This window comes from Garra rufa, chromosome 23, assembly GCF_049309525.1.
Source record: "Garra rufa chromosome 23, GarRuf1.0, whole genome shotgun sequence".
NCBI lineage: Eukaryota > Metazoa > Chordata > Actinopteri > Cypriniformes > Cyprinidae > Garra > Garra rufa.
The window spans coordinates 14,557,385-14,580,964 of NC_133383.1; the positions used below are offsets into that span (position 1 = coordinate 14,557,385).

General features: G+C 35.8%; 1 protein-coding gene across 1 annotated transcript in view; it reads right to left on the reverse strand.

Moving 5' to 3' along the window:
• Window positions 1-992: 992 nt before the first annotated feature.
• b3glctb (beta 3-glucosyltransferase b) overlaps window positions 993-23,580 on the reverse strand; it is a 37,199-nt gene continuing 14,611 nt past the window's right edge. The window contains exons 4-14 of the mRNA XM_073829235.1: window positions 22,398-22,474; window positions 22,156-22,267; window positions 21,269-21,405; window positions 21,113-21,176; window positions 17,987-18,118; window positions 16,039-16,108; window positions 14,058-14,171; window positions 8,380-8,479; window positions 7,021-7,140; window positions 4,338-4,482; window positions 993-2,336 (exon numbers count right to left, since the gene is read on the reverse strand). Coding sequence (XP_073685336.1) covers window positions 2,175-2,336; window positions 4,338-4,482; window positions 7,021-7,140; window positions 8,380-8,479; window positions 14,058-14,171; window positions 16,039-16,108; window positions 17,987-18,118; window positions 21,113-21,176; window positions 21,269-21,405; window positions 22,156-22,267; window positions 22,398-22,474 — 1,233 coding nt within the window. The 3' untranslated portion in view covers window positions 993-2,174. The remainder of the gene's footprint in view (window positions 2,337-4,337; window positions 4,483-7,020; window positions 7,141-8,379; window positions 8,480-14,057; window positions 14,172-16,038; window positions 16,109-17,986; window positions 18,119-21,112; window positions 21,177-21,268; window positions 21,406-22,155; window positions 22,268-22,397; window positions 22,475-23,580) is intronic.

Below are 23,580 nucleotides of genomic sequence, written 5' to 3' on the forward strand. Positions count from 1 at the left end.
TTGTAAATAATGCTATAAATGCTGTTTAGTTTCTTGCACAGACTAATCTCTTATATGTCTTAAGACCTTAATGTATCGTCACGAGCTGCATGTTTTAACTTGGTTTTGTCTGTGTATGTTTTTTTACTCTTGAAGATTTGGTAACCATTGACTGCCATTATATGACTGACAGACTGCAACGGTTTGAGTTAAAAAATCTTTGTTTGTGTTCTACTGAAGAAACAAAGTCACCTACATCTTGGATGCCCTGGGGGTTAGCAGATGAACATCAAATTTTCATTTTGTGTGAACTACCCCTTTAATTTGTGAAAGGGTGAGAGACTTTAAGAGTTTTTTTGTGTCATGTTTTGATGTTTAAATACGTTCTTCTATTTCATCTTAATATGTAGTGACAACTATAAAAACCCATAAGCTGATGTTTTCTTTCAAAAGTAGTTATGTGGAACAAACATGTGTTTAGGGCAGGACTATGTGCTTGTAACAACTAATTGAAGACAGGAGGGGTGTTCAGGAGACCCCATTTTGTTTAAATATTTTTTTAAACAAAAAATATTACAACCAATTATTTATGAATTTCCATTTGGTGCTTTAACTGATAAAACATTTGCTTATACCATTACATAAGTTTCACATTTAAAGAAAATGGGAAACAGAACTGAAGCATAAAACCACAAAAACATATCCCCAAGATGCATAATTTGTCAAAACGGTATCTGTAATGCATCAAATGAGACCACTTTCCAAACCATGCGTGGAATATTGTGTCCCTGGGCGTTGTGTTTATTGCCATGCAACATGCTTATAAACAATTTAAACTGTCACAGTAACACCCTCTTCAAGATGAGGTCAAGTTTACTTTCAACTTTTAACTTTTTTTTCTTTCAGTAGTTTTTATTAGAACAAGGTTTTGTCAAATGCACAGAGAGGTGAAATGTGATTCAGCTTCTTTTGTGCATGTATTGACAGCTACATTTCTGTTTTATGGTAGTCTAAATTGTTTTAAATCACTCTGCCTTTACACACATTCATAGACAGAGATTAACAGTGATATATAACGTCGTAAATGGTGCATAAGTATCTCAGGTTTCTTTATTGTAGAACAGACAAAATTATTTATACGTCTAGTGCACAAATAGATATGTATAAGTTTTAAGCTTTAATTTCAATGATCAAATCAAACACCATCTGTTTAACACCATTGTAAAACAGAGAATGTATCCGAAAGCACCCAATTTATCTAAAACCACAACTTCCGTTCATAACAGCATCATCATTATGAATATGACAATTTATTACCTTAAAGGATCTACCAACCTACAAAACATGAAAAAAAAGAACAACCTAGTAACTTTGTTTTGGTAGGCCTTTTTCTGCAAGCATGTACAAAAATGAGCCACTCAGATTTCTATACATATTTATTTACTGTATATTACACAGCTGCCACACAGATCTAATATAAACATGCGATTTCTTTCCCAGCTGTTTACCTTCACAGACATAACCAACTGTTTTTGTAACTCATGTGCGTTTTGAACATAAACGTGTGTGTATTTGACAGTTTAAGTGCAATAAGACATGAAAGAAAACTTAGTTTAGTACTCCATGTGACAGCCGCTTTTGCGTGTTCGCTTCGGATGTGTGCATTTTAAAAAACTTATATCAGAAGTTTAAACTAATAAGCTTTAAAATGCATGATTTCAGCATTATCATCAAAAACAAACAGATGTTTTTTAGCAGAGTATCCGAGGTATGAGCTGTGAAGGCACAGCCTTGTTTCAGAAAAAGGGGCGGGGAACAGCAGCTCATTTACATTTAAAGAGTCATGCACGAAAACAGCATGTTTCTGCTTTTACTCAAAATAGGCATTTTCAAAATAATATAATCTAATAATAATAATCTAATAAAATAATATGATCTGTAGGGTATTTTGAGCTGAAACTTCACAGACACATTCTGGGGACATCTAAAACTTATATTACATATTGTAAAAAGGGGCATTATAGGTCTCCATTAAAGTCAATGTGAAAAAGTCAATATTTTACAAAATATTCAACAATAAAAAAAATAACATGAGGTATGCATTTTAACAAAACATAGGGTACAATTTGATTTCATGCCGCCTTTAAATTCTTCTTAAATGATTAAATTAAATACACTCACTCTAAAAGCTCCATCTACAGCTCCTCTCTTGTCTTTGTGAGCGAGTGTGGTCTTCTCTGGTTGGGCTCTGCAAGCCAGTGCTGGTAGACGGCCACAGGGTTGATGTTCCAGTGTTTGTGGAAAGAGATTGGGCTCTGTCGTGCCAGAAGCTCTTTTACATAATCATGTGGACGGGCCTTTGGTCAGAAAGAAAACCGTGTGGTTACACCAGCAGTTTCACACAGCTCAGTATACAGATGGGACCTCATTTATAGACGCGCAAGAACTTGTCCTAATTATGAATATAATAATTTCCCAAATGTTATCTGGACAATTTATAAAATGATGTACATACATGAAAAAGCTTCCCGCCTTTATTATTGCTTTTGCGACTCCTACACCTTTTAACGGAATATTTCACCCAGAAATTAGCATTCTGTCATAATTTATTTACCCTCTTATTGTTTGAAACCCATATTATGTCTTTCTATTTTAGGAAAAAAATGTATAGCTGAAAATGTAGATAGAAAAATGTTTGCCAGCTGATTTTTTATACAAAGTGAAAGTGATCCCTAGTATATAAAAAAAACAGTATGCCATAATTTTCTTAAAATTCATTTATTTCATACTAAGTATACTTCAAATCTATTAACATTTTTACTGACATTATGCCTAAAATGTGTTTTAATATCACTACTAATAAGGACTGTATGATCTCTGTATAATATCAGTCTTTAAATTAAAGATATTTAAAGTGTACCTGAAAAAGTTCCACTTTAGCACAACTAAATATGTGACCCTGGACCACAAAACCAGATTTTATACATAAGTTCTTAGCAATGCATATTACTAAACAAAAATTAGGTTTTGATACAATTACAGTAGGAAATTTACAAAATATCTTCATGGAGCATGATCTTTACTTAATATCCTAATGATTTTTGGCAAAAAAAGAAAATTTGATCATTTTGATCCATATAATGTATTGTTGACTATTGCTACAAATATACCCTTGCTACTTATGTTTTGTGGTCCAAAGTCATTTAGTTGGACCTCCACATTACTTCCACACAATTAAAATGCATTAATCATAAAATTAGTTGTTCCAGTTCAGCAGACTTTAAGTACACCAGTTTACTATATCAAAAGTATAATTGCAGGGTATTTTTTATAAAGCACATAAATGTGTAAATGTATATACTTAGCACAAAACAAATGTATTTAAAATACATTTTAGTTTTTTTTTCTTTCATTATGGAACTCTTGACAACACTACAAAGTTATAGGGTCAGTAAAGTTATTGTTTTTTAAATAAATTAATACTTTTAATCGGCAAGGATGCATTAAATTGTTCAAAGATGACAGTAAAGATATTTATAAAATTCAGTTTCAAGTAAATGCTGTTTATAAATGGTCTGATGTCTGATTTCTGAAGGATCATGTGGCACTGAAGTCTGGAGTAATCGCTGACTAAAGTTAATCTTTGACATCACAATAAAAAAAAAATCATATTTTAATATATATATTAAAACATAAAACAGACATGTTAAACTCATATTTCACAATATCATTATTTTTACTGTATGTTTGACCATATAAATACAGCCTTGGTAAGAGATTTATTTTAAAAACATTTCAAAACTTTTGAGAATTAAATTTCTCATATAATCATCTATTATATGGCTTCAAACGACTAGGAACAAGTTGTACGGACAACTTTTAGAATGATTTATGGTGCTTTTTTTGAGCTTGACAGCCACTGGTCCACATTTACTTTCACTGTATATACAAGAGCAGTGTGAACATTCCCCAAAACTACTTCTTCCACAGAAAAAAAGGGGTTTAGGGTGAAACAACATGAGAATGATAAACTGCATAATTTACAATCAAATCCATGGAATTTAGGATTGAATGGCATATTTATTTTATAAATGAAGCTAAGGGTTTTGGGATTGCAAGCCAAAGATAAATGGACCTGTCTTCCTGTACTCTAAATTCTGCTGTGAAATATACACAAGATTGCTCTTCACATTTGTACTAACAGGTTTTCTTAACATATTTGTTGTTCTTCTTGGGTGCCAAAACCATGGCACACATAAAAAATAAATCTCTGCCTCATTACTTGGTGTTTTTGCTTCTGGAGAGTGGCACAGAAAAAGACAACATGTGATTCGAGGCTGTGCGTGCGTGTTTGTTACCTGATGGAATAGTGGGCTGTGTGTGACTGGGAGTCCCAGTGTGGTTAGACACATCCCTAACACCATGTCATCAGGGGCATCAGGACTGTGACAGCTGCAGCCACCTGCTAAAATATTCTGCACCGCTACTCTACTGAACACCATCCTGTATGAATATAGATGGAATAAAACAGTTACTCTATGAACACATTCTACAGGACATCATTTGGTTCACACAGACAAATTATAAAACGTTATAATGATTCAAAGCAGCTAACAATGTGACAAGGTTACATGTCCAGTCTAAAGTGGGAGTGAGTCACCAGTGTGAGAGTCATGACACCATTGTGTCTTTAACTAAATAACCACGTTGCAATGGGAGGTCACTGTCTGCTAATTAGAATGCTACATTAGAATTAAGCAAGCAGAAACCTCCTGGGAACAGTTACTAAGCAGCATACTGTCAGGACACAAAGATTCCAAAACCAAACAAATCAGTACTAAACTATTTCACACCACTATTAAACTAAAAACTAAGTGGTGTTTAGCCAAGAGGACGTCTGAACTATGTACTTAAAGGGATAGTTCACCCAGAAATGAAAATTACTCGATGATTTACTCATCTTCAAGCCATCCTAGGTGTATATGAATTTCTTCTTTCAGACAAATAAAATCGGAGTTAGATTAAAACGTGTCATGGCTCTTCCAAGCTTTATAATGGACTGCCAATTAATGGCTGTTAAGATTTCGAAGTCCAATAAAGTGCATCCATCCATCATAAAAAAGTACTAGTGTTGGGGAAAGTTACTTTTAAGAGTAATGCATTACAATATTGAGTCACTCCCTCAAAAACTAACTACATTACTTAGTTACTTTTTATAGAAAGTAATGCGTTGTTACTTTTGCGCTACCTTTTATCTGGGCAGGGCTTGCTTTTTTGTTTTTAAAATAAAAGGTTATATTTTTGGCAAATGTAAAAGCCTTTTCACACCAAAAGTAAATTTACGTCTGTACGGTAGACCGCAGAAGAAAAATAAAAAAAGGAAAACAAATGTTAGATTATATATTTTTTCTTATTAGTATAGATGAATTGGATCATCAAACGGTCGGCAGCAAAGACATCGGTTAATAAAATGGGATTAAACACATTAAGGATATTTGTATTATTTAACATATTTAAGTGGATGTCGTAGAATGTAGACGTAGCGCAAACTCCATTGAGAAGTGATGAACGCAGTCACAAATTAGAAATACAAAACGAGGAACTGTCAGAAGATTTCTAAATAAGACAAAAGGAGACTGGTTTTCCTTTGCTGTAAATAAAACTTGGTTCTCGTGAGACTAGCATATTCTCACCAGAGCTTACGCTACGTCTATGTCCTATGTCACTTGCTGGAACGACACTCGCTCGTGAACGTGTGTATGACAGTTAGCGGAAGCTAGAGATTACGCGTTTATCTAGTTATTAATATGGATATTTTTCTTACACAAACATTACCTTACCTTACCTTACCATTACCTTAGATATTATTACCTTGCAATAATGAACATCTCAGTCTAAAATATATTCACACTGGTGCTTTAAAAGCAAAACAAATTAGAATATAATATTAATAACAATTTTATATTATTGTTATTCCTATGACAGTAATAGCCATGTATTGTAATACAACTGCACTGTAAAATAAATGAAAATGAATATTTCATAGATATATAATTTTTGTTTTACACTACACTAAGGAAAAAATACTTCTTTCCTAATTTCTACACTTAAAAAAGATATTTTGAATTTGGACTGCAGTAACGTTACCCATTCAAACCACTAGTTATCAGCAATTTATACTACGCTTTTAAGCTTTTTTTTGACGGAAACGACAGTAGAGCTTTTATTTTGATGAAAAACTTCAGCTTCAGCCTAAACAGGCTTACAAAAATGCGTCTCACTACAAATCTAGTGAAATGCTGTAATCATCTGCCACAAAAATAAAGCATAACTGGTGGCCGTTGTATTCCAAAACACACTCTGAACAGCACATGCAATAAACGAGTTTACTGAATTCACTGTGAACTGAGCCGTTCTGACATGCGGAAAACACCGGATCACAAGTTGATTGCCTGAACGAAGTGTGTGCTTCGCTTTGAAACGTGCAATGAAAGCAGACTTGATGAAGGAATTAAGTTATATTGTGCTTTCGGTTTTAGTTCGTTTGACAGATACTGCGCAAAAGCATAATGGCCCAAAACATAACTTCAAAGATATTTTATTTTAGAATAAGAAGTTTAAATATATTTTAAAAATGACACTTTTTGATTGGAAGACCTGTCGTCTTATATATTTATGTGACCACGATAATAAGACAGTTTTGCTATCACGATACCACGATATTGATAATACCATTACATCCCAAACTTTTTATGATGGATGGATGTACTTTATTGGACTTCAAAATATCAACAGCCATTCACTGCCATTATAAATCTTGGAAGAGCTAGGATTTTTTTTAATATAACTCCGATTGTATTCGTCTGAAATAAACTCATATACACCTACGATAGCTTGAGGGTAAGTAAATCATAGGGCAATTTTCATTTTTAGGTGAACTATCTCTTTAAGTTTAATACTTGGGGGTAAAGGTTTAGAACAAACCCATAGACCTAAGTATGGGCAACAGTAATATTTGAGCATGCTGTATATGTAACCCACCCTCCACCTCCTGTGATATAGCTGTAACCGTCCCTGAGAAGCCCATAACCGTAACGTTCTCCAACACTCACAGCTTCATTTGGATCATAACAACTCAGCAGCCTTCGGAGTCTGAGTAGACTGGAAAACAGTGGTTATACAGTACATTATATGAAAAAATATGCACAAGGTCATATTTACAAACTAGTGCCATCTATATTTCTCATAAACTGACTATAACAAACATTGGGTGCCAACTTTTTCATGGGTTAATAAAGAGATTTTTCTCATTCCTCTATTTTTTTTATATTTATTTTCTACCTATTCGGTCTGTGCTCAGGCTGTATTGGCACATTTAAATGAAAACACAATACATTAAAATAAACATGGATTTAAGTTGACCTATTTTTAAAAAGACTTGAAAATGTGTTCCAAGGTTATCTATCAATGTTGTCTCCCTTAGTTTTTTATCTTGTTTAAAGTGATGAAAGTCTTTTTTGATTTAGAAAATAGTTCTCAAGTGCCTTGCAAGTGTCCTCTGTGGAGGAGTAAGGAACAGTTAAAGTCTTCCGTTTACTCCAATGTGATGCTTTCTTGTCAGCAGGGATGATCTTACAACATCGACCCAGTTAACAACTGATATATTTGATTTGATATTTGTAAAAACACCAGTATTAAATTATCTTACTGAGAGGTGCCTTGTAGTTTCACGACCCTGCCTACAAGGCTAATAATGTCAAGTTAAGACTGTAAAATTTTCAACCTTGTTACCTTCCTAAATAGCATAATGCAATTTATTAACACTAAACACACCACATACAGTAATATAAACAGAAGTACATGAAAAGATACGCAAAGAGTTCAATGTCAAGGTTTTTGGTTGTATTAAAGATTCCGATAAATCTGTCCAACTTTCTGAGAGTCTTGAGAGATAAAACAGCACATATTTCCCAATAGAATATTCACATGGTTTTGTTGTTCGAAAAAGGTCACAACTAATAAGATTTACAAGACAGACATGGAACGCCCCAATTTTCCTGTTATAAAGGTTGCATTAACGGAGCTAGAATATCTATGGGTGTAATTTGTAAATGCATTTAACAGACTTCACAGCTGTGTGAATCCCAGTCCAAATTTTGCTCAGATTTCAGGATCACGACCTTGTGTGCTCTGCCACACAATGAGAGTATTTTCGTGGGCGTACTTGATTTTCAGGTTTCTGGCAGACTGCTGGATTGTAATTCTGCAGACGGCATGTGAGATTCAAGATTTCCAATTAGGTACGTGCATTTTAATGCAAGTTTTTTTGTAGTCTAGTAGTAAGCTCTCCTATATCAGGTCTGCGAAGAATCTTTTACCAGGTGTAAAGAAATCATTCACCTGATCAGTGTGTCATCATCCACTATGAGCAACCAAGGAGCTTGTGTTACTGTCCCACTCGCAAACCTCCTCAGGATGGCAAATGTTTTCGCACAGTGCCCTGCAAATAAAAGCAGTTTGTAACTCATCTAGACAGGCTTCTGGACAATGTTCCTTTAATATGTTGGTAAAGGAAAAACAGCAGCTGAATGAATTGAAGGAGATATGAGACTCAACTCAACGTGTCTTTATGTTCCGTCCAAGAACTCTGAGCAGACTGAAGACAGAAATAAACAAGGAGACTGTGGGGAATGTCTTACGGCAAAAACCTTATTCTCTTACCACCAGGGGGCACAGAAACAATCATGAAAAGTAGGGAGTGGGGCCTTATAATCCTATAATCAGCCTGGCTCAACAATATAAATTACCTGAACAATAGGTGTAAAATAGTTATTTTTGAATTACCGCTTGCCAGTCGGTACCAATTTACGGGTCTTAAAGCAATTTTTTGCATTTGGTTACAATACAACTGCACAAACAAGTGTTTTAAATACAATACCAGTTCAAAGTTTAGAATAATTCAGATGTTTTTAAAGGTTTTTTTAATGCTCACCATGACTGCATTTATTTGATCAAAAATAGAGTAAAAAGAGTAATGTTGTTTTCTCAAAATATTATTGTGTTCAACACTGATATAAGAAATATTATTAATAAGTGAGCACCGCTAATAATTCTTTATAAGTGAGCAGCAAATCAGCGTATTAGAATGATTTCCAAAGCATCATGTGACACTGAAGACTGAGTAATTATGCTGAAATATCAGCTTTGCCATCACAGGAATAATTTAAATTTATGGTAAATACTTATTTTAAAAATGTTTTACTTTAAAATTAAATATCACAAAATGTTTATATTTATTCATTTTTATATTTAAATACTACTATCATAAAACTATAGTTTTTACTGCATTTTTTTATCAAATAAAAGAAGTCTAGGCTAGGTTCACACTGCAGGCAACTGTGGACTCAGATCTGTTTTTCTCATGATAGTGTGAACAGCACAAACTGCATGGAATCTTCTGTTTTCAATTCCAATTTGGGCCACTTCCATATCATGGATATGTGGACCACAAAACCAGTCATAGGGGTCAATTTTCATCATCCGAATCATCTGAAACCTGAATAAAAAAGCTTTTCATTTGATGTATGGTTTGTTAGGATAAACAATATTTGGCCGAGATACTACTATTTGAATATCTGAAATCTGAGGGTTCAAAAAATCTAAATATTGAGAAAACCACCTTTAAAGTTGTACAAATGAAGTTCTTAGCAATACACATTACAAAACAAAAATTAATTTTTAATATGTTTACCGTAGTAAATGTACAAAATATCTTAATGATTTTTGACATTAAAAAAAATCCATAACTTTGACCCATACAATGTATTTTTGGCTATTGCTACAAATATACCCGTGCTACTTAAGACTGGTTTTGTGGTCCGGGGTTACATATCACATACTAAATGCAATACAGGTCAGATGTTTTGCAAAGCGATCGCAGTCTGAACAGTCGTATCGGAATTTATGCGACTTTTACGTCACTCTATTTGACACGATTCTGCACTCATGGGAGTTACTTCAAAGAACACACTCAAAGTTATGAAGACAGTTGCAAAAGATAGTCAGTGTAAGTACAGTGATGTATCCAAACTCATAAGTATTACAGTGACAACTCCATTTACAAGCAAAACATGAGGGCTTGTATCATAAAAGTTAAAAAAAATCTGCTCTCTTGTGTCACATCCTTGTCTTTATTTTTCATATTGCCTGTGTATAATTTCACTGGCTTCTGCAGCAGATCACACAATAAATAAACACATAATCACTTACTTTGTGTTCTCTGTGTTTACTTCCGTATGACAGCATGCTGCGCAGGTCTTGCCAAGTCCACAGTTTTCTCATGGAATTGGGTTACTTTTTCACTGTTGCTGCGGGTTGTTTTTCAACACTGTGGGTTGAAGCGACCCCACTAACGCTATATTGACTAGTTTTGAGAAGCAATTGAGCGGATTTTGTTGCGAAAACCTGGCAACCCTGTTTGCATTGCATATGGGTCGGTTCACACTGGAAATCTGATATAGAGTGTTTTCACAACGCGTCATCAAACGGCCATATTGGCGACAGTAAACGTAAACAATGCCACTGAACCGAATGAAACTAGCATATTTTGCTGATTACTGCTGCTGAAATGGTTAATTATTGTCATGTTTTGGGCTTTACTAATCTGTTGGACCTGGGAAAAACATTTGGAGAACTATAGATTATAACAAATCAAGGAGAAGAGTGCAAAAAACTGTCTGAGGAACAAAAGGTGTTTGTGGTTGGCCAAACTGAACCAGGATTTCAACATTTGTGTTTGTTCTTATCATTTCCAGTCCGGTAGGTGAAATATTAAGCTAATATCTTAATTAATACTGCTCTGGAGACTTTCGGGTTTCGATATGAGGGAGTAGCTTGCACTTCACGACGGCTCTATTAAAATCTTAATTAACACTGCTCGTACCAATCTTTACACCTATTAACTTTTAGTTTGTCAAAATATTGCACCCTTTCCTGCTTACTAAGTCCTCTTCTCTATATTATTTAGCAGCATTCACATGTTTTTTCCATGGTTTAGACAGCATAAATTAGCAAAATATCATACCATCAGTAGTACCTTAAACGTGCAATCCATGCTGTTGTTTACATCTGAGTTAAATGGCCAATATGGCCGCGCATCCGGGTAACTGATCAAATCGTGACGTAAGTGCAAACCCTCTATTGGTCACATTAAAAACTAAAATGTGAACAGCTAAAAACAAAAAAATCAGATCTGAGCAAAAAAATCCGAATTGAGCACCAAGGCTCGCAGTGTAAGCGTAGACTTCTTTCACAAACATTTAAAAAAAAATCGTAAACATAATCAACACCAACAAATTCATACCTGCTGCAAAACAAACTAATCAAATTCAATGAGTAAACACAAAAGATCACAATCAAGTCAAACTGGCTGTAATCATGAGCTTGGCCTACCACTCTAAATATCCCCCTCACCATGAGATCCCCGCTAGAGATTTAACTGGGCCTGAACAACAAACAACGACAACAATACCACCATTGTGGTTCATTCCAAATGCCCTTCTATGACTTTTCTGGAACGACTGCATCCTCAGTGGTTGGAAACAACTGAGATCAAGAGAAGCTCGAGCTACCTACCACACAACATGCCTGGCTCTTCTACTTCTTCACTGCACTGAATTATGCTATTTTCTTGATACAAAAAGGCCCTGATGTTCGAAAGGACTATCAGGAAAAAACTGCACAAGAATGAATCAAACATGAGGTCAATCATAAAATGGTGCTTATATTAACAGTATGCCATTGTTCAGGCACATTCCAACATTTCTGTGGTCCATTACAGGATTTGAAAGAAACCACAAGGATTAGGCTTAGCGTGGTTTATAAAGCCCTAACCTTCCGGTCATTGTAGATACGTATCAGCAAAAATTGCCTGGATGTACGATTTTCATCCAAGAACTCAGGGGAGATAGTGCAGAAAATCCTTTCTGCTCTGGTTCAGGAGGTTAATAATGGCTCTGTGACACTGCAAGGATGAGTAAAAGAGTGGTATAACAGAGCGGCAGAGGGAACGAGAGGTGCCGCAAAAGCTTTGCAGCACCCATGAAAGGGAAGTTCTCCTATGACAGTCGAATGAAAAGGTCAGCCAGACATGGGCTGAGAGCTGGGGAGCGGACAGGATAGAACAAAATATACTGAAAGAACCTCCGGAACACAGACTCTCTGGATCTGTGGGAGTAATGTCCGACCAGTGCATTACCACAGCACAGCTGCCTGAGCTCTCCTGCACACACACACGCATACATAAAGAAAAGACTGCTCACTCCCCTAGACCCTTAGCTTTTCATCCTGGTGCAGAGTCAAAAAGAAACTGAGAGAGACAAAGCAGGCTGCAGAAGTCTAATTTAGGGGACAGGTGTTGAGAGTCCTCAGGGACTATTCTCAGCTTCTTTATCAATAGCGAATTTCCTGGAGATCGACACTGGATATATGAAGTTATTGAGTTTTGGCTCCAGGGGAGTTTGTGAAAGGAGTAGAATGTCTCCAGTCTGACGGTGCAGCCAGGTAGATTGTGTGTTTGAATGAGCATACTTCAAAATTAAGAATGTCCTACGTTTAAGAGTCAAGCAGCATGACTAATTAAAACGACTGTCATGAGCAGTCCTGGGAAGGTTACTTTGGAAAATGTAATAGGTTACAAATAACAAGTTACCCTATTTAAAATGTAACTACATTATAAATAACACTTGATTATTTTTAGATTACTTTTCTAAATGTCTAACAAATGTTTTCAAATTTTAAACATTTTGAAACATTTAAAGCACGCAGGGTTAACCTTACAGTAGTACGCAACACTGACTACTACCAGACTTTCAAAATCGTTTATTACTTGCATTAAGATTATAATAATTTAATTTTAAAGCTTTTTAAATCAAATCTTTGCACAGATTTGACAGGAAACACTGTCATCTTACAATGCTTTGGAAAAAACGGTTAATCTTAAAAAATAAAGCATATCTATCCATCTATCTATCTTTCAGTGGTGTTCTGAAATGAGAGAAAGTCCTCAGTTTTTTTAATTAAATGTAAATCCGTGACCCAGTCACATTTTCTTGATTAAATAAACATTACTTACACTATCAGAAAAAGAAAAAAAATGTATCGCATTAACTAATCACAGCCAAACATATCCATTCATATGCAATCATATCGTAATGGAGGCATTGCCTCCTCTCACGTCACTTTTTCCTATTCATTCTCTATTACACCCCCCCCCAACGCATACTTTAGGGGTTCTGTTAAAACTCAATGGGATCGGGGAAGGCCAGAGAAGCAGACTCCTGCTGTTGGACAGTGTTTCTTTAGAAAAACAAGTGATTTATACACTTTCTAATGATATATAACATTTAACAGTTAACATCTATCCATCCATCCATCCACAGTCTATACGTCTTTTGAAAGAAGGCTTTATTATTTCTGCCTTTGCAGCTAATTTGTCAATCACAAGTCCATTACCAAATGCATGTAAACAGCAGAGGAAAACTGCAAGGATAAAGGAATATTTACTGCGAGGGGTAAACTGAAGTCAATCGACTGGAAGCAACCAATGCCTCATCCATTAGGCTTGCCGCAGTCAGGCTATGAATAAAACAAATTCTCTGACTTCACAAAATTGGACGTCGGGTTGTCACCATGGCACATTTTGCACATCACAAAGACAAGAGGGAATGATCAGTGCATTTAAATGATCCGTTTCAGTGACTCTGTACTTTTATATTGCTTTGGCTCGCAGGTGGATACAACGCGAGCCACCTTCTTAGAGGATACAAGGACATTATGACAAAAATGTCTTGCTTTTTTCAAAAAAATCCCACTCGTAATGATTTTTTTCACGGGCATATTCCTGTATGAGCTCAGCCTGAAATTCATTTTGACAAGTTGATGCTTGTTGGAACACAGTAGTTGATTAGAAATTTTATATTAAGATATGCTGCATGTCCCTCGGAGATTATGATGGATAAACGATCTCAGTGGAACACTGAACCTGTGTCATCCCAAAATAAAAAAATGAAGAGACAAACCTCTCTCCGTGTTAGGGACTCCCAAGTGGATTGTGGGTATATATGGGTCTGCGATGTCACTGTAGTATTCCAGCAAGGCAGCTTCTTTTTCCCATGTCTGTTTAACTAAAGGAACTGAGAAGATACATACTGTTTAAGACTGTTAAACATTAGGGCTGGGTAAAAAATATCGATTCTCCGATTTTAATCGATCTTCAGTTTAACGCAATGATATCGATTCGGGAAATCCCCGAATCGATTCTTAATGCACGTGCTTCACGTAAGAGGATATGAATATTCCCCTCTCATCCTGAAGGTGTCACTAGTGTTCCTGCTGAGAGTTTTCTCAACCGCTGGTGATCTAATCACAGTGCAAAGGAGCTGCCTTAGATCAGATCAGAACATGTTGATCAGCTGCTTTTTTTTTTGCAGAAAAATCTGGTGATCAAAAATTTTTAGGCTGTAGTTAAGAACTGTTAGTTTTATGGACAGTTAGAATGTTTTGTATACGCAGACAAGGGCTTTATGATGGACCTGTTTTGAATTTAGAAAAATGTTTTATTTCTTAAACATGTTTGAAGTTCTTAATAGATTTCACTGTTGCACATTTACAGTCTTTTTATTTTTTTACAGTAATGTGCATTTTGCAGTTTGTTTACATGGTGAACAATGGATGCACATAATTTTGAATTCTTGTTACAGTGTTCATTTAAAATAAAAGTTGTTTAAAATAAACAATTGTGCACCCTATTATTAATGTTGATGTGTATTTCAGTAATAAACTTAAGTAGGAGAGTTTCAGTTACCAGCATTTATATCAAAATATGGATCCCATGTCTGCAAAACTAAAATTTTAAATGAAATATTGATAGCTAATCGATATCGAATCGAATCGAATCGAAATCGAAATCGAATCGAAACCATAAAAATAAGAATCGAATCGAATTGCCAAATTGGTCACAATACCCAGCCCTATTAAACATCCATCTGAAGAAGCAGTAAGACAAGCAAGAGCAAGTATCTTAGTTTACTAAAAATATTCCAGTTTCAAATTTGCAGCTGTTTTACCTACACTGATACTGATGATCTTTTTCACCACACACAAAATGTTGTATCATTTAATGCTGCCTTGAGACTGTTTATAAAATCAAACTCTAAACATAATCATGCAAATCGATGCAATTATGCCTGACCAGCTGCAAAATGGAATTTCTTCCGGAATATAAAACAGCATTTATACCTGTCCTATTATACAGTACAGAAGGGGAGAGGAAAGAGATTTGTCTTTGCCACGATGGAACTTTGTGGGACTACAATCAATGTCATCAATTCACTGTCAATTACAGACATCACACGTAGGCTGAGATGCAAAGCGACTGACGGCTGTAATTATTCCTTTGTATTATTCTCGATCTGTAATCCTCTCAAAGCATGGTTTAATGGGCTCTTTCTGCTTTGCTGAATTGCATGGGCTTACTTTTTTAATCAAGATGGAATGATCCAATTCAACTTAAACACACCGCTGCTCATAATCTAATTTAAAAAAGAGCTAAGCTAAATAAAACATGCAGTTACAGATATTTGTAAGAAGCAAAGATTTCCCTCTCTTTAAACAGCATATAGTGTATCTCAAAGTGATAGTTTACCCAAAAATGAAAATTACCCCATGGTTTACTCAACCTCAAGCCTTCCTAGGTGTATATGACTTTCTTCTTTCAGATGAATACCGTCAGAGTTATATTAGAAAAATGTCTTGGCTCTTCCAAGCTTTATAATGGCAGCGAATGGCTGTTGAGATTTTGAAGCAATATAAAGTGCATCCATCCATCATAAAAAGTGTACGCCTGTTCATGAGAGAGTTGCATTCCAGCAGCTAACAAATATGTTTTATTGTATATTATGTTAACTAAAATGCACTTCACTTTTAAAGTTTGAAGTTTGATCAGCGATGATTCATTGATGGTCTTTATCTGTTTTTGAAAAACAGGCTTAATACACCCACCTCTGTCTCCATGAAATCTTTGACACGTTTTAACAGCAACAAAGATGTCCTCCTTCTGCACAGGGTTTCCCTAGGAAAAACATACAGTGAGGGAAAAATTATTTGATCCCCTGCTGATTTTGTATGTTTGCCCTCTGACAAAGAGATGATCAGTCTTTAATTTTAATAGTAGGTTTATTTGAACAGTAAGAGAAAAAACAACAACAAAAAAATCCAGAAAAATGCATTTCAAAAAAATTATAAATTGATTTGCATTTTAATGAGTGAAATAAGTATTTGATCCCCTATCAATCATCAAGATTTTTGGCTCCCAGGCGTCTTTTATACAGGTAATGAGCTGAGATTAGGAGCACTCTCTTACCTGTATAAAAGACTCCTGTCCACAGAAGCAATCAATCAGATTCCAAACTCTCCACCATGGCCAAGACCAAAAAGCTGTCAAAGGATGTCAGGGACAAGATTGTAGACCTACACAATGCTGGAATGGGCTATAAGACAATCACCAAGCAGCTTGGTGAGAGGGTGATAACAGTTGGTGCACTTATTCGTTGATGGAAGAAACACAGAATAACTATCAATCTCCCTCGGTCCAGGGCTCCATGCAAAATCTCACCTCGTGGAGTTTCAATGATCATGAGAACGGTGAGGAATCAGCCCAGACCTACATGGGAGGATCTTATTAATGATCTCAAGGCAGCTGGGACCATAGTCACCAAGAAAACAGTTGGTAACACACTATGCCATGAAGGACTGAAATCCTACAGCGCCCACAAGGCCAATCTTAAGTTTGCCAATGAACATCTGAATGATTCAGAGGAGAACTGGGTGGACGTGTTGTAGTCAGATGAGACCAAACTTGAGTTCTTTGGCATCAACTCAACTCGCCGTGTTTGGAGGAGGAGGAATGCTGCCTATGACCCCAAGAACACCATCCCCACATTTAAACACGGAGGTGGAAACATTATGTTTTGGGGGTGTTTTTCTACTAAGGGGACAGGACAACTGCACCGAATCAAAGGGACGATGGATGGGGTGAGAACTTCCTTCCCTCAGCCAGGGTATTGAAAATGGGTCATGGATGGGTATTCCAGCATGATAATGACCCAAACCACACAGCCAAGGCAACAAAGGAGTGGCTAAAGAAGAAGCACATTAAGGTACTGGAGTGGCCTAGCCAGTCTCCAGACCATAATCCTATAGAAAATCTGTGGAGGGAGCTGAAGGTTCGAGTTGCCAAACATCAGCCTTAAAACTTTAATGACTTGGAGAGGATCTGCAAAGAGGAGTGGGACAAAATCCCTCCTGAAATGTGTGCAAACCTGGTGGCCAACTACAAGAAACATCTGACCTCTGTGATTGCCAACAAGGCTTTTGCCAAAAAAAGTCATGTTTTGCAAAGGGGTCAAATGGACAGACTCTCTAACCATTAGGCCATGACTGCCCCACTGCAGTTTGTAGCAGACAACAAACTGCTTTATGCAAGTGGGACTTGCATAAAGCAGTTTGTTGTCTGCTACCAGCTTGGGCGTTAACAGTATTTGGTTGAAAACCAGAGTACCTCCTGTTCTTACTTTAAGACGTCGTAGGACTTCCATTAAGTTATTACAGTATGTCTGTGTGTCAGCTCTGAGAGGACACTTTGTAAAGGTGGCTTATTTTGAGGAATATGCACTCATACGCATCTGATTATCACTCAGAAAGAACAGCAAATGCAAAAAGCCACAAGCAGGAATTTGGGGATCATGTTTAAAGACTGTCATTTATTTGGGCATTAGAGCAGGAGAGTTCACTGACAACTGACTGTGAGATATTAATACAGGTTGACTTTCTCTTGGCAGTCTCTTCTGAACAAAACGGTTTATCATAGTTTCATTAATTCACATGCCTGAGAGCTTGTATAAATCTCTTTGAACAATTGTAGGGATGCTTTAGCTTTAATAGTACTTACACAGGCAGACAAGTAGGTGTTGACGGTCATAGCACAGTCTCCTGTTGAGGACGGGCTGTGTGGCTCTGAGCAAAACTCATTCACCGCAGTCAAAACAGGACCTCTTCCTTCCTCCCAAATGTAGAGGCCAATCTGAAACATCAATAAAAGAAACAAAGCATGACTTCTACTAGGAATCAATGACTATTAAAAGTTGTACTGAAGAAACAGGGCGTAATTAAAACACAAGAGTTCAAATAATGAAGCACTTAAGAGAACAGAGAAAGAGAGTAAGTATCTTGTAAATGAACAGTTCACCCAAAAATTAACATTCTGGGATCATTTAGTTACCCTCATATCATTCCCTTTTTACTTTCATTTTCAAAAAAACACATTAAAAAGCAGTCCATACAACTATTATTGCTATTATTTAAACTATCATTATATCCAGTCATAATATGAATTTAAATCAAAGGTTTTTTTAGAATAAAGATTCAACTGCACTTTTAATACTGGCTTTTTGGAACTTGACAGCCCCTGGTGACCATTTAATTTTTATTGTAAGGAAAAGAGCAGTATGATATGGAAGCCAGTTTCTGCCACTAAATAAAAAATAATAAAAGTAATTTGCGATTGCGATTTTTTTATCTCACAATTCTGACTTTTTTCCTCAGACTCGCAATTCTTAGAAATATAGTCAGATTTGAGAGAGATAAACTCACTATTGCTAGTTATAAAGTCAGAATTGCGGGACATAAACTCGCAATTGCAAGAAATAAAGTCAGAATTGCAAGATAAAAAGATAATTCTGACTTTCTTTCTTGCAAATGCGAGAAATTGTATCTTGCAATTCAGACTTTTTTTGCAAGTTATAAAGTCCAATTCTGAGGGGGAAAAAGACTAAACTTGCAGTTTTGTGTTATAAAGTCAGAACTGTGAGTTTTAAACACGCAGTTGCGAGTTATGAAGTTAGAGTTACGAGAAATAAACGTACAATTCTGACTTTTCTCAGAATTGCTCGAAAAAAGAAAAAGCAAATTGCAAGAAATAAAAGACTTCTTTCTTGTAAATGCAAGTTCATATCTTTCAATTCAGAATTTTTTCTTGCAATTGCAAGTTATAAAGTCCAATTTTGAAGAGAAATAAAGATGACAAATAAAGTCGGGGAAAAAAATTGATATGTTCTCAGAATTGCGAGTTTATATCTTACAATTCTGACTTAACTCACAATATTGTGTTATAAAAAGAGAGAATTGTGAGATTTAAACACACAATTGCGAGTTATAAAGTCAGAGTTGCGAGAAATAAACTTACAATTCTGACTTTTGAATTGCGTGATAAAAACAATTGTGAGAAACAAAAGACTTTTTTCTAGTAAATGCAAGTTTGTATCTTGCAATTCTGACTTTATTGTCGCAATTGCGAGTTATACAGTCCAATTTTGAGTGGAAATAAAGATAATAAAGAAATCAAGTCGGAATTGCAAGATAAAAACGCAATTCTGATTTTTTTTCTCGCAAAAGAGAGTTTGTATCTCGCAATTAAGATTTTTTTCCCTTGCAATTACGAGTCGCAATTCAGACTTTTTTGCAAGTTATAAAGTCCAATTCTGATGGGAAAAAAAGACCAATATGTTCTCAGAATTGTAAGTTTATATATCACAATTCTGACTTAACAACTCACAACTGCATGTTATAAAGTCTGAATTGTGAGAAATAAACTCACAATTCTGACTTTTCTCAGAATTGCGTGATAAAAACTCTTAATTCCTAGAAATAAAGTCAGAATTGCAAGATACAAACTCACATTTTCAAGAAAAAAGTCAGAATTAGGAGTTTTTGTTTTGCAATAATGGCTGTATGTTGAGTTATTTTCAGAGGACAGTAAATCTATACTGCTATAAAAGCTGCACAGTGACTACTCTAAAATATATCAAAGTTTCATTTCTATGGTATTGTCCCTTGAGAAGATATACTAAAATGGTTGCTAAAATGTGAGGGGTGTACTCACTGTTGTGAAATAATCTCACGTTTCTGAGTTTTTGTTCTTGCAATTGCGAGGTTATATCACAAACTTTTGAGAAAAAAATCAGAACTGTGAAACTACTGACTTTATAACTCGCAATAGCAAGTTTATGGGCTGGCTGCAAAAACTGCTAAAAAGTCAGTCATTTAATTTGTTTTCTTCAAGACTTGTCATGAACAGTTACAAACATTAGATTGGCCCAATCTGACTCAGAAAATAAAGACTGGTCCTCTTGGCTAACTGCTAGTTGGTCAAACTAAAAAAAGATCAGAATTGTAAGTCTTTATCCCACAATTCTGAAAAAAAAAAGAGTCAGAATTGCGAGATAGAAAGTCGCAAATTTTTATATTTTTTATTTAGTGGCAGAAACTGGCTTCCATTCTGATAAACATCTTTTTTGTGGTCTACAGAAGAGAAGAAGTCAGATTTGGAAGACATGACCAGTGAGTTAATGACAACAGGATTTTCATTTTTGGGATAACTATCCCTTTAAGATCCAGACAGATGCCTATCAGTAAGACCAGAGGGTTCTGAGCAGACTCTTAGAGTACTGCATCAATAGAGATCACTAAAGTAGCACTGAGAGTTCTCTCCGGAACATAAAGTCTCATTTTTATCAGCGAGAGAAGCAGAGAGAAGCAATGGCAAAAGAAAGAGAGAGAGTGAGCGTCATTCAATGTCACACAATTCAAAACACTTTAATGATGACAGCTCCTCCATAAAAAAATCAGTGAGGATTAATATATACACAGATATTCCCATATGTGGCAAATTATTTCAACAGGAGACGCCAGACACCCTGAATTGAGACGTGACGTCGAAGGAGAGTATAGATAAAGTGCAATTCAGAAGAGCTATGATGATAGATCTGGATGAGGGGAAAAAGTCTATTATCTGTGTCTGGGTTATTTTGGAAAATAACGTCTTTGGTGAAGATGCTGATGCATCTAGCTGATGCATTAGTGCTACTTTCATTTCAAATTATTCATATTTATTACAAAAAAAGTAAGCACTTCCATTACCAGATAATGAATATTTAACAAACGAAAAAAAAAGTATATAAAATGCTTCTAGCATATGTAGAAGAACATTTACACCAAAATATTTTGTGATCTTTCTCACCTCATGTTGAAGGTCAATCGTGAAATCCGATTTGGCCGGCTCATAATTCACACGTTCTGCAGTTCTGAGACACCAGATCAAATAATATCTGTTTTAAATATGTAAAGTAGCAGCTCACAGCAGATGTACACAAAAAGCACAGAGATGAAATCTGACCGCTTAGCCAGTGGGCAACTGAGGGCCCAGCCAGCCATGAAGTCAGGATAACTGAAGCTATAGGGGTCCTCTGAGAAAGCGTAGTGGTGGATAATTGTTGGCTCATCATCATGGAGGGGTCTGCCCAGAAACCACTCCTATGGAGTAAAAACACTTGGATAAGAAACAAGATTTACCTCAAATCTGCAGAAGATGGTTTTATGTATTGCATTGACCTATCTACTGTTTCTCCAGGGAATGTTAGTTTGTGAAGAAGTAGCACTTTGAAAGAATCGATGGTGCTTTAGTTTCAGATTAAATTCACATGGCCTAAAAAACATTATCCAAGATGTTGTGGCACAACACTTTGTTTTAGTTCAGCAGCAAAGAGAGTCAAGAATATATCAACAGGGAGGACAGAACAGCCAGTCCTGTTTATAATTTATGTGTAAGATCCAAATTTTTGTGTCGAAGATCCAAATCCTTAATGCCCTCGCATTCAATTTTTTTTGTGCACTGACATGATGTTTGGGTCTCTAAGGGATGAAAACAGTACAGGTGACATTTCACACAATCAAGAAATATTTTACGAGAGGACAGACCTCTAAGGGCTTCCTCGCAGCTGCTGATGATTAAATGTCTAAAATTAAAGTGACAGAGAATTTCAAGTGCAGTGTGTCCACAGATTGAAAAGCACATTTTGCTGAGAAAGTAACTATTACTTGAAATTTTGCACGTCCAGTCTCAGTGACGTGATTTATGATCAGAACCTCAACCAATGACATGCACTGTTAGTTTTCCTGATTTATATACAACGATTGCTGCTGTAAGAGTGCCACGCTAAACCAGGCGTGAGGTCTTGATATTGCACTTTTGCAGTAACAATTGCTAAAAGACCTGCCGCTCACCTTTCTTGCGCTGAATTTGCTCAGCACCTGCAGAAGGTTGTGCAAGTTCACGTTGGTTTCTTCTTCCAAAAATACGATCCATGAAGATGTTTGACAGTACTGTGAGACAAGGCTGAAAACAAGAAAAACAAGCATACAGCTGCATAAAATGTGATTAAGACCACTTTTTGGATAAACACTTGTAATTCTGACATGTCAAGAGGTGGAGTACATTCTGTGTTGTGTTTGTTTTTGAGTTTTACCGTGGCAGTGCTGGAAGAATGCTCCAGTTCCCGTCATAGTCTGACAGCTTGTGAAGAAGCACAACATTTGATGAACTCTGCAATACAGCACATAACATCTCAAATGAGTGACACCCTTTTAAGTACTTTTTGCACAGCATTATTCATAACCCAATGCATTTTGAAAGGTGCTATTAAGTCTCAAAGCAGGTCCTCATGCAGGTAACAGAATTAGCATTGAATGCTGCCAGGTGACTTAAAAATAATCATTGCAACAATTGATATGCATGAATTCACAGTTAATCCAATTGTAAAGGAATTCATCATCCAAAAATGAGCATTCTGTTGAAATGGAAAAACAGAAGGGTTTGGAATTACATAGGGATGAATACATTTTTACATTTTAACTCCAAATAGCATCAAACCAGCCAATTCAGAAGTTCACATCTTGTACTCCTCTATATGTTAATGTACATTGCAGCAAAACAGTTGCTGGATCATGTGGATTATGACCACAGCTTTACTAGACTTGTTTGAACTTCACATTGGCCTTTACACAGAAAGGTCAAGGAATGCAGATATTGGACGAGAAGAGGTAGGAGTTATGGACTGCCGGAGGGTATTTGTATGCACCAAATGTGCTTAGAAAACTGAAACAGTAGCTTATTTAGATGAAGAATGCGACAGCAGAGATTCAAAATGTGCTGTAAAATTGAACAGATGGAAGATCAAAAGGACAACATTTGTGAGAGTGTGGAGAAGGAAGCTTTTTTAAATTTATTGAAATTCAGAAAATGAGAACACCCCACATGCCTCGCTGTTTAAAAAAAAAACTATTTTGTTTAATTAAAGGCATGTTTGAAACTTTTCAAACTTTTATGTTGAATGTTACATTTCCAGACTACTTTGTATAATATAGGCAACACACTCCTAAAGGGATAGTTCATCCAAAAATGAAAATTGTGTCATTAATTACTCACCCTTATGTCATTCCAAACCAGTAAGGCCTTCGCTCACCTCATAACACAAATTAAGATATTTTTGATGAAATCTGAGAGCTTTCTGACCCTCATAGACAGCAATGTAACTGACATGTTCAAGGCCCAGAAAGGTAATAAGGACATTGTTAAAATAGTCCATGTGACATAAGTGGTTTAATCATACTGTTATGAAGCTATGAGAATACTTTTTGTGTGCAAAGAAA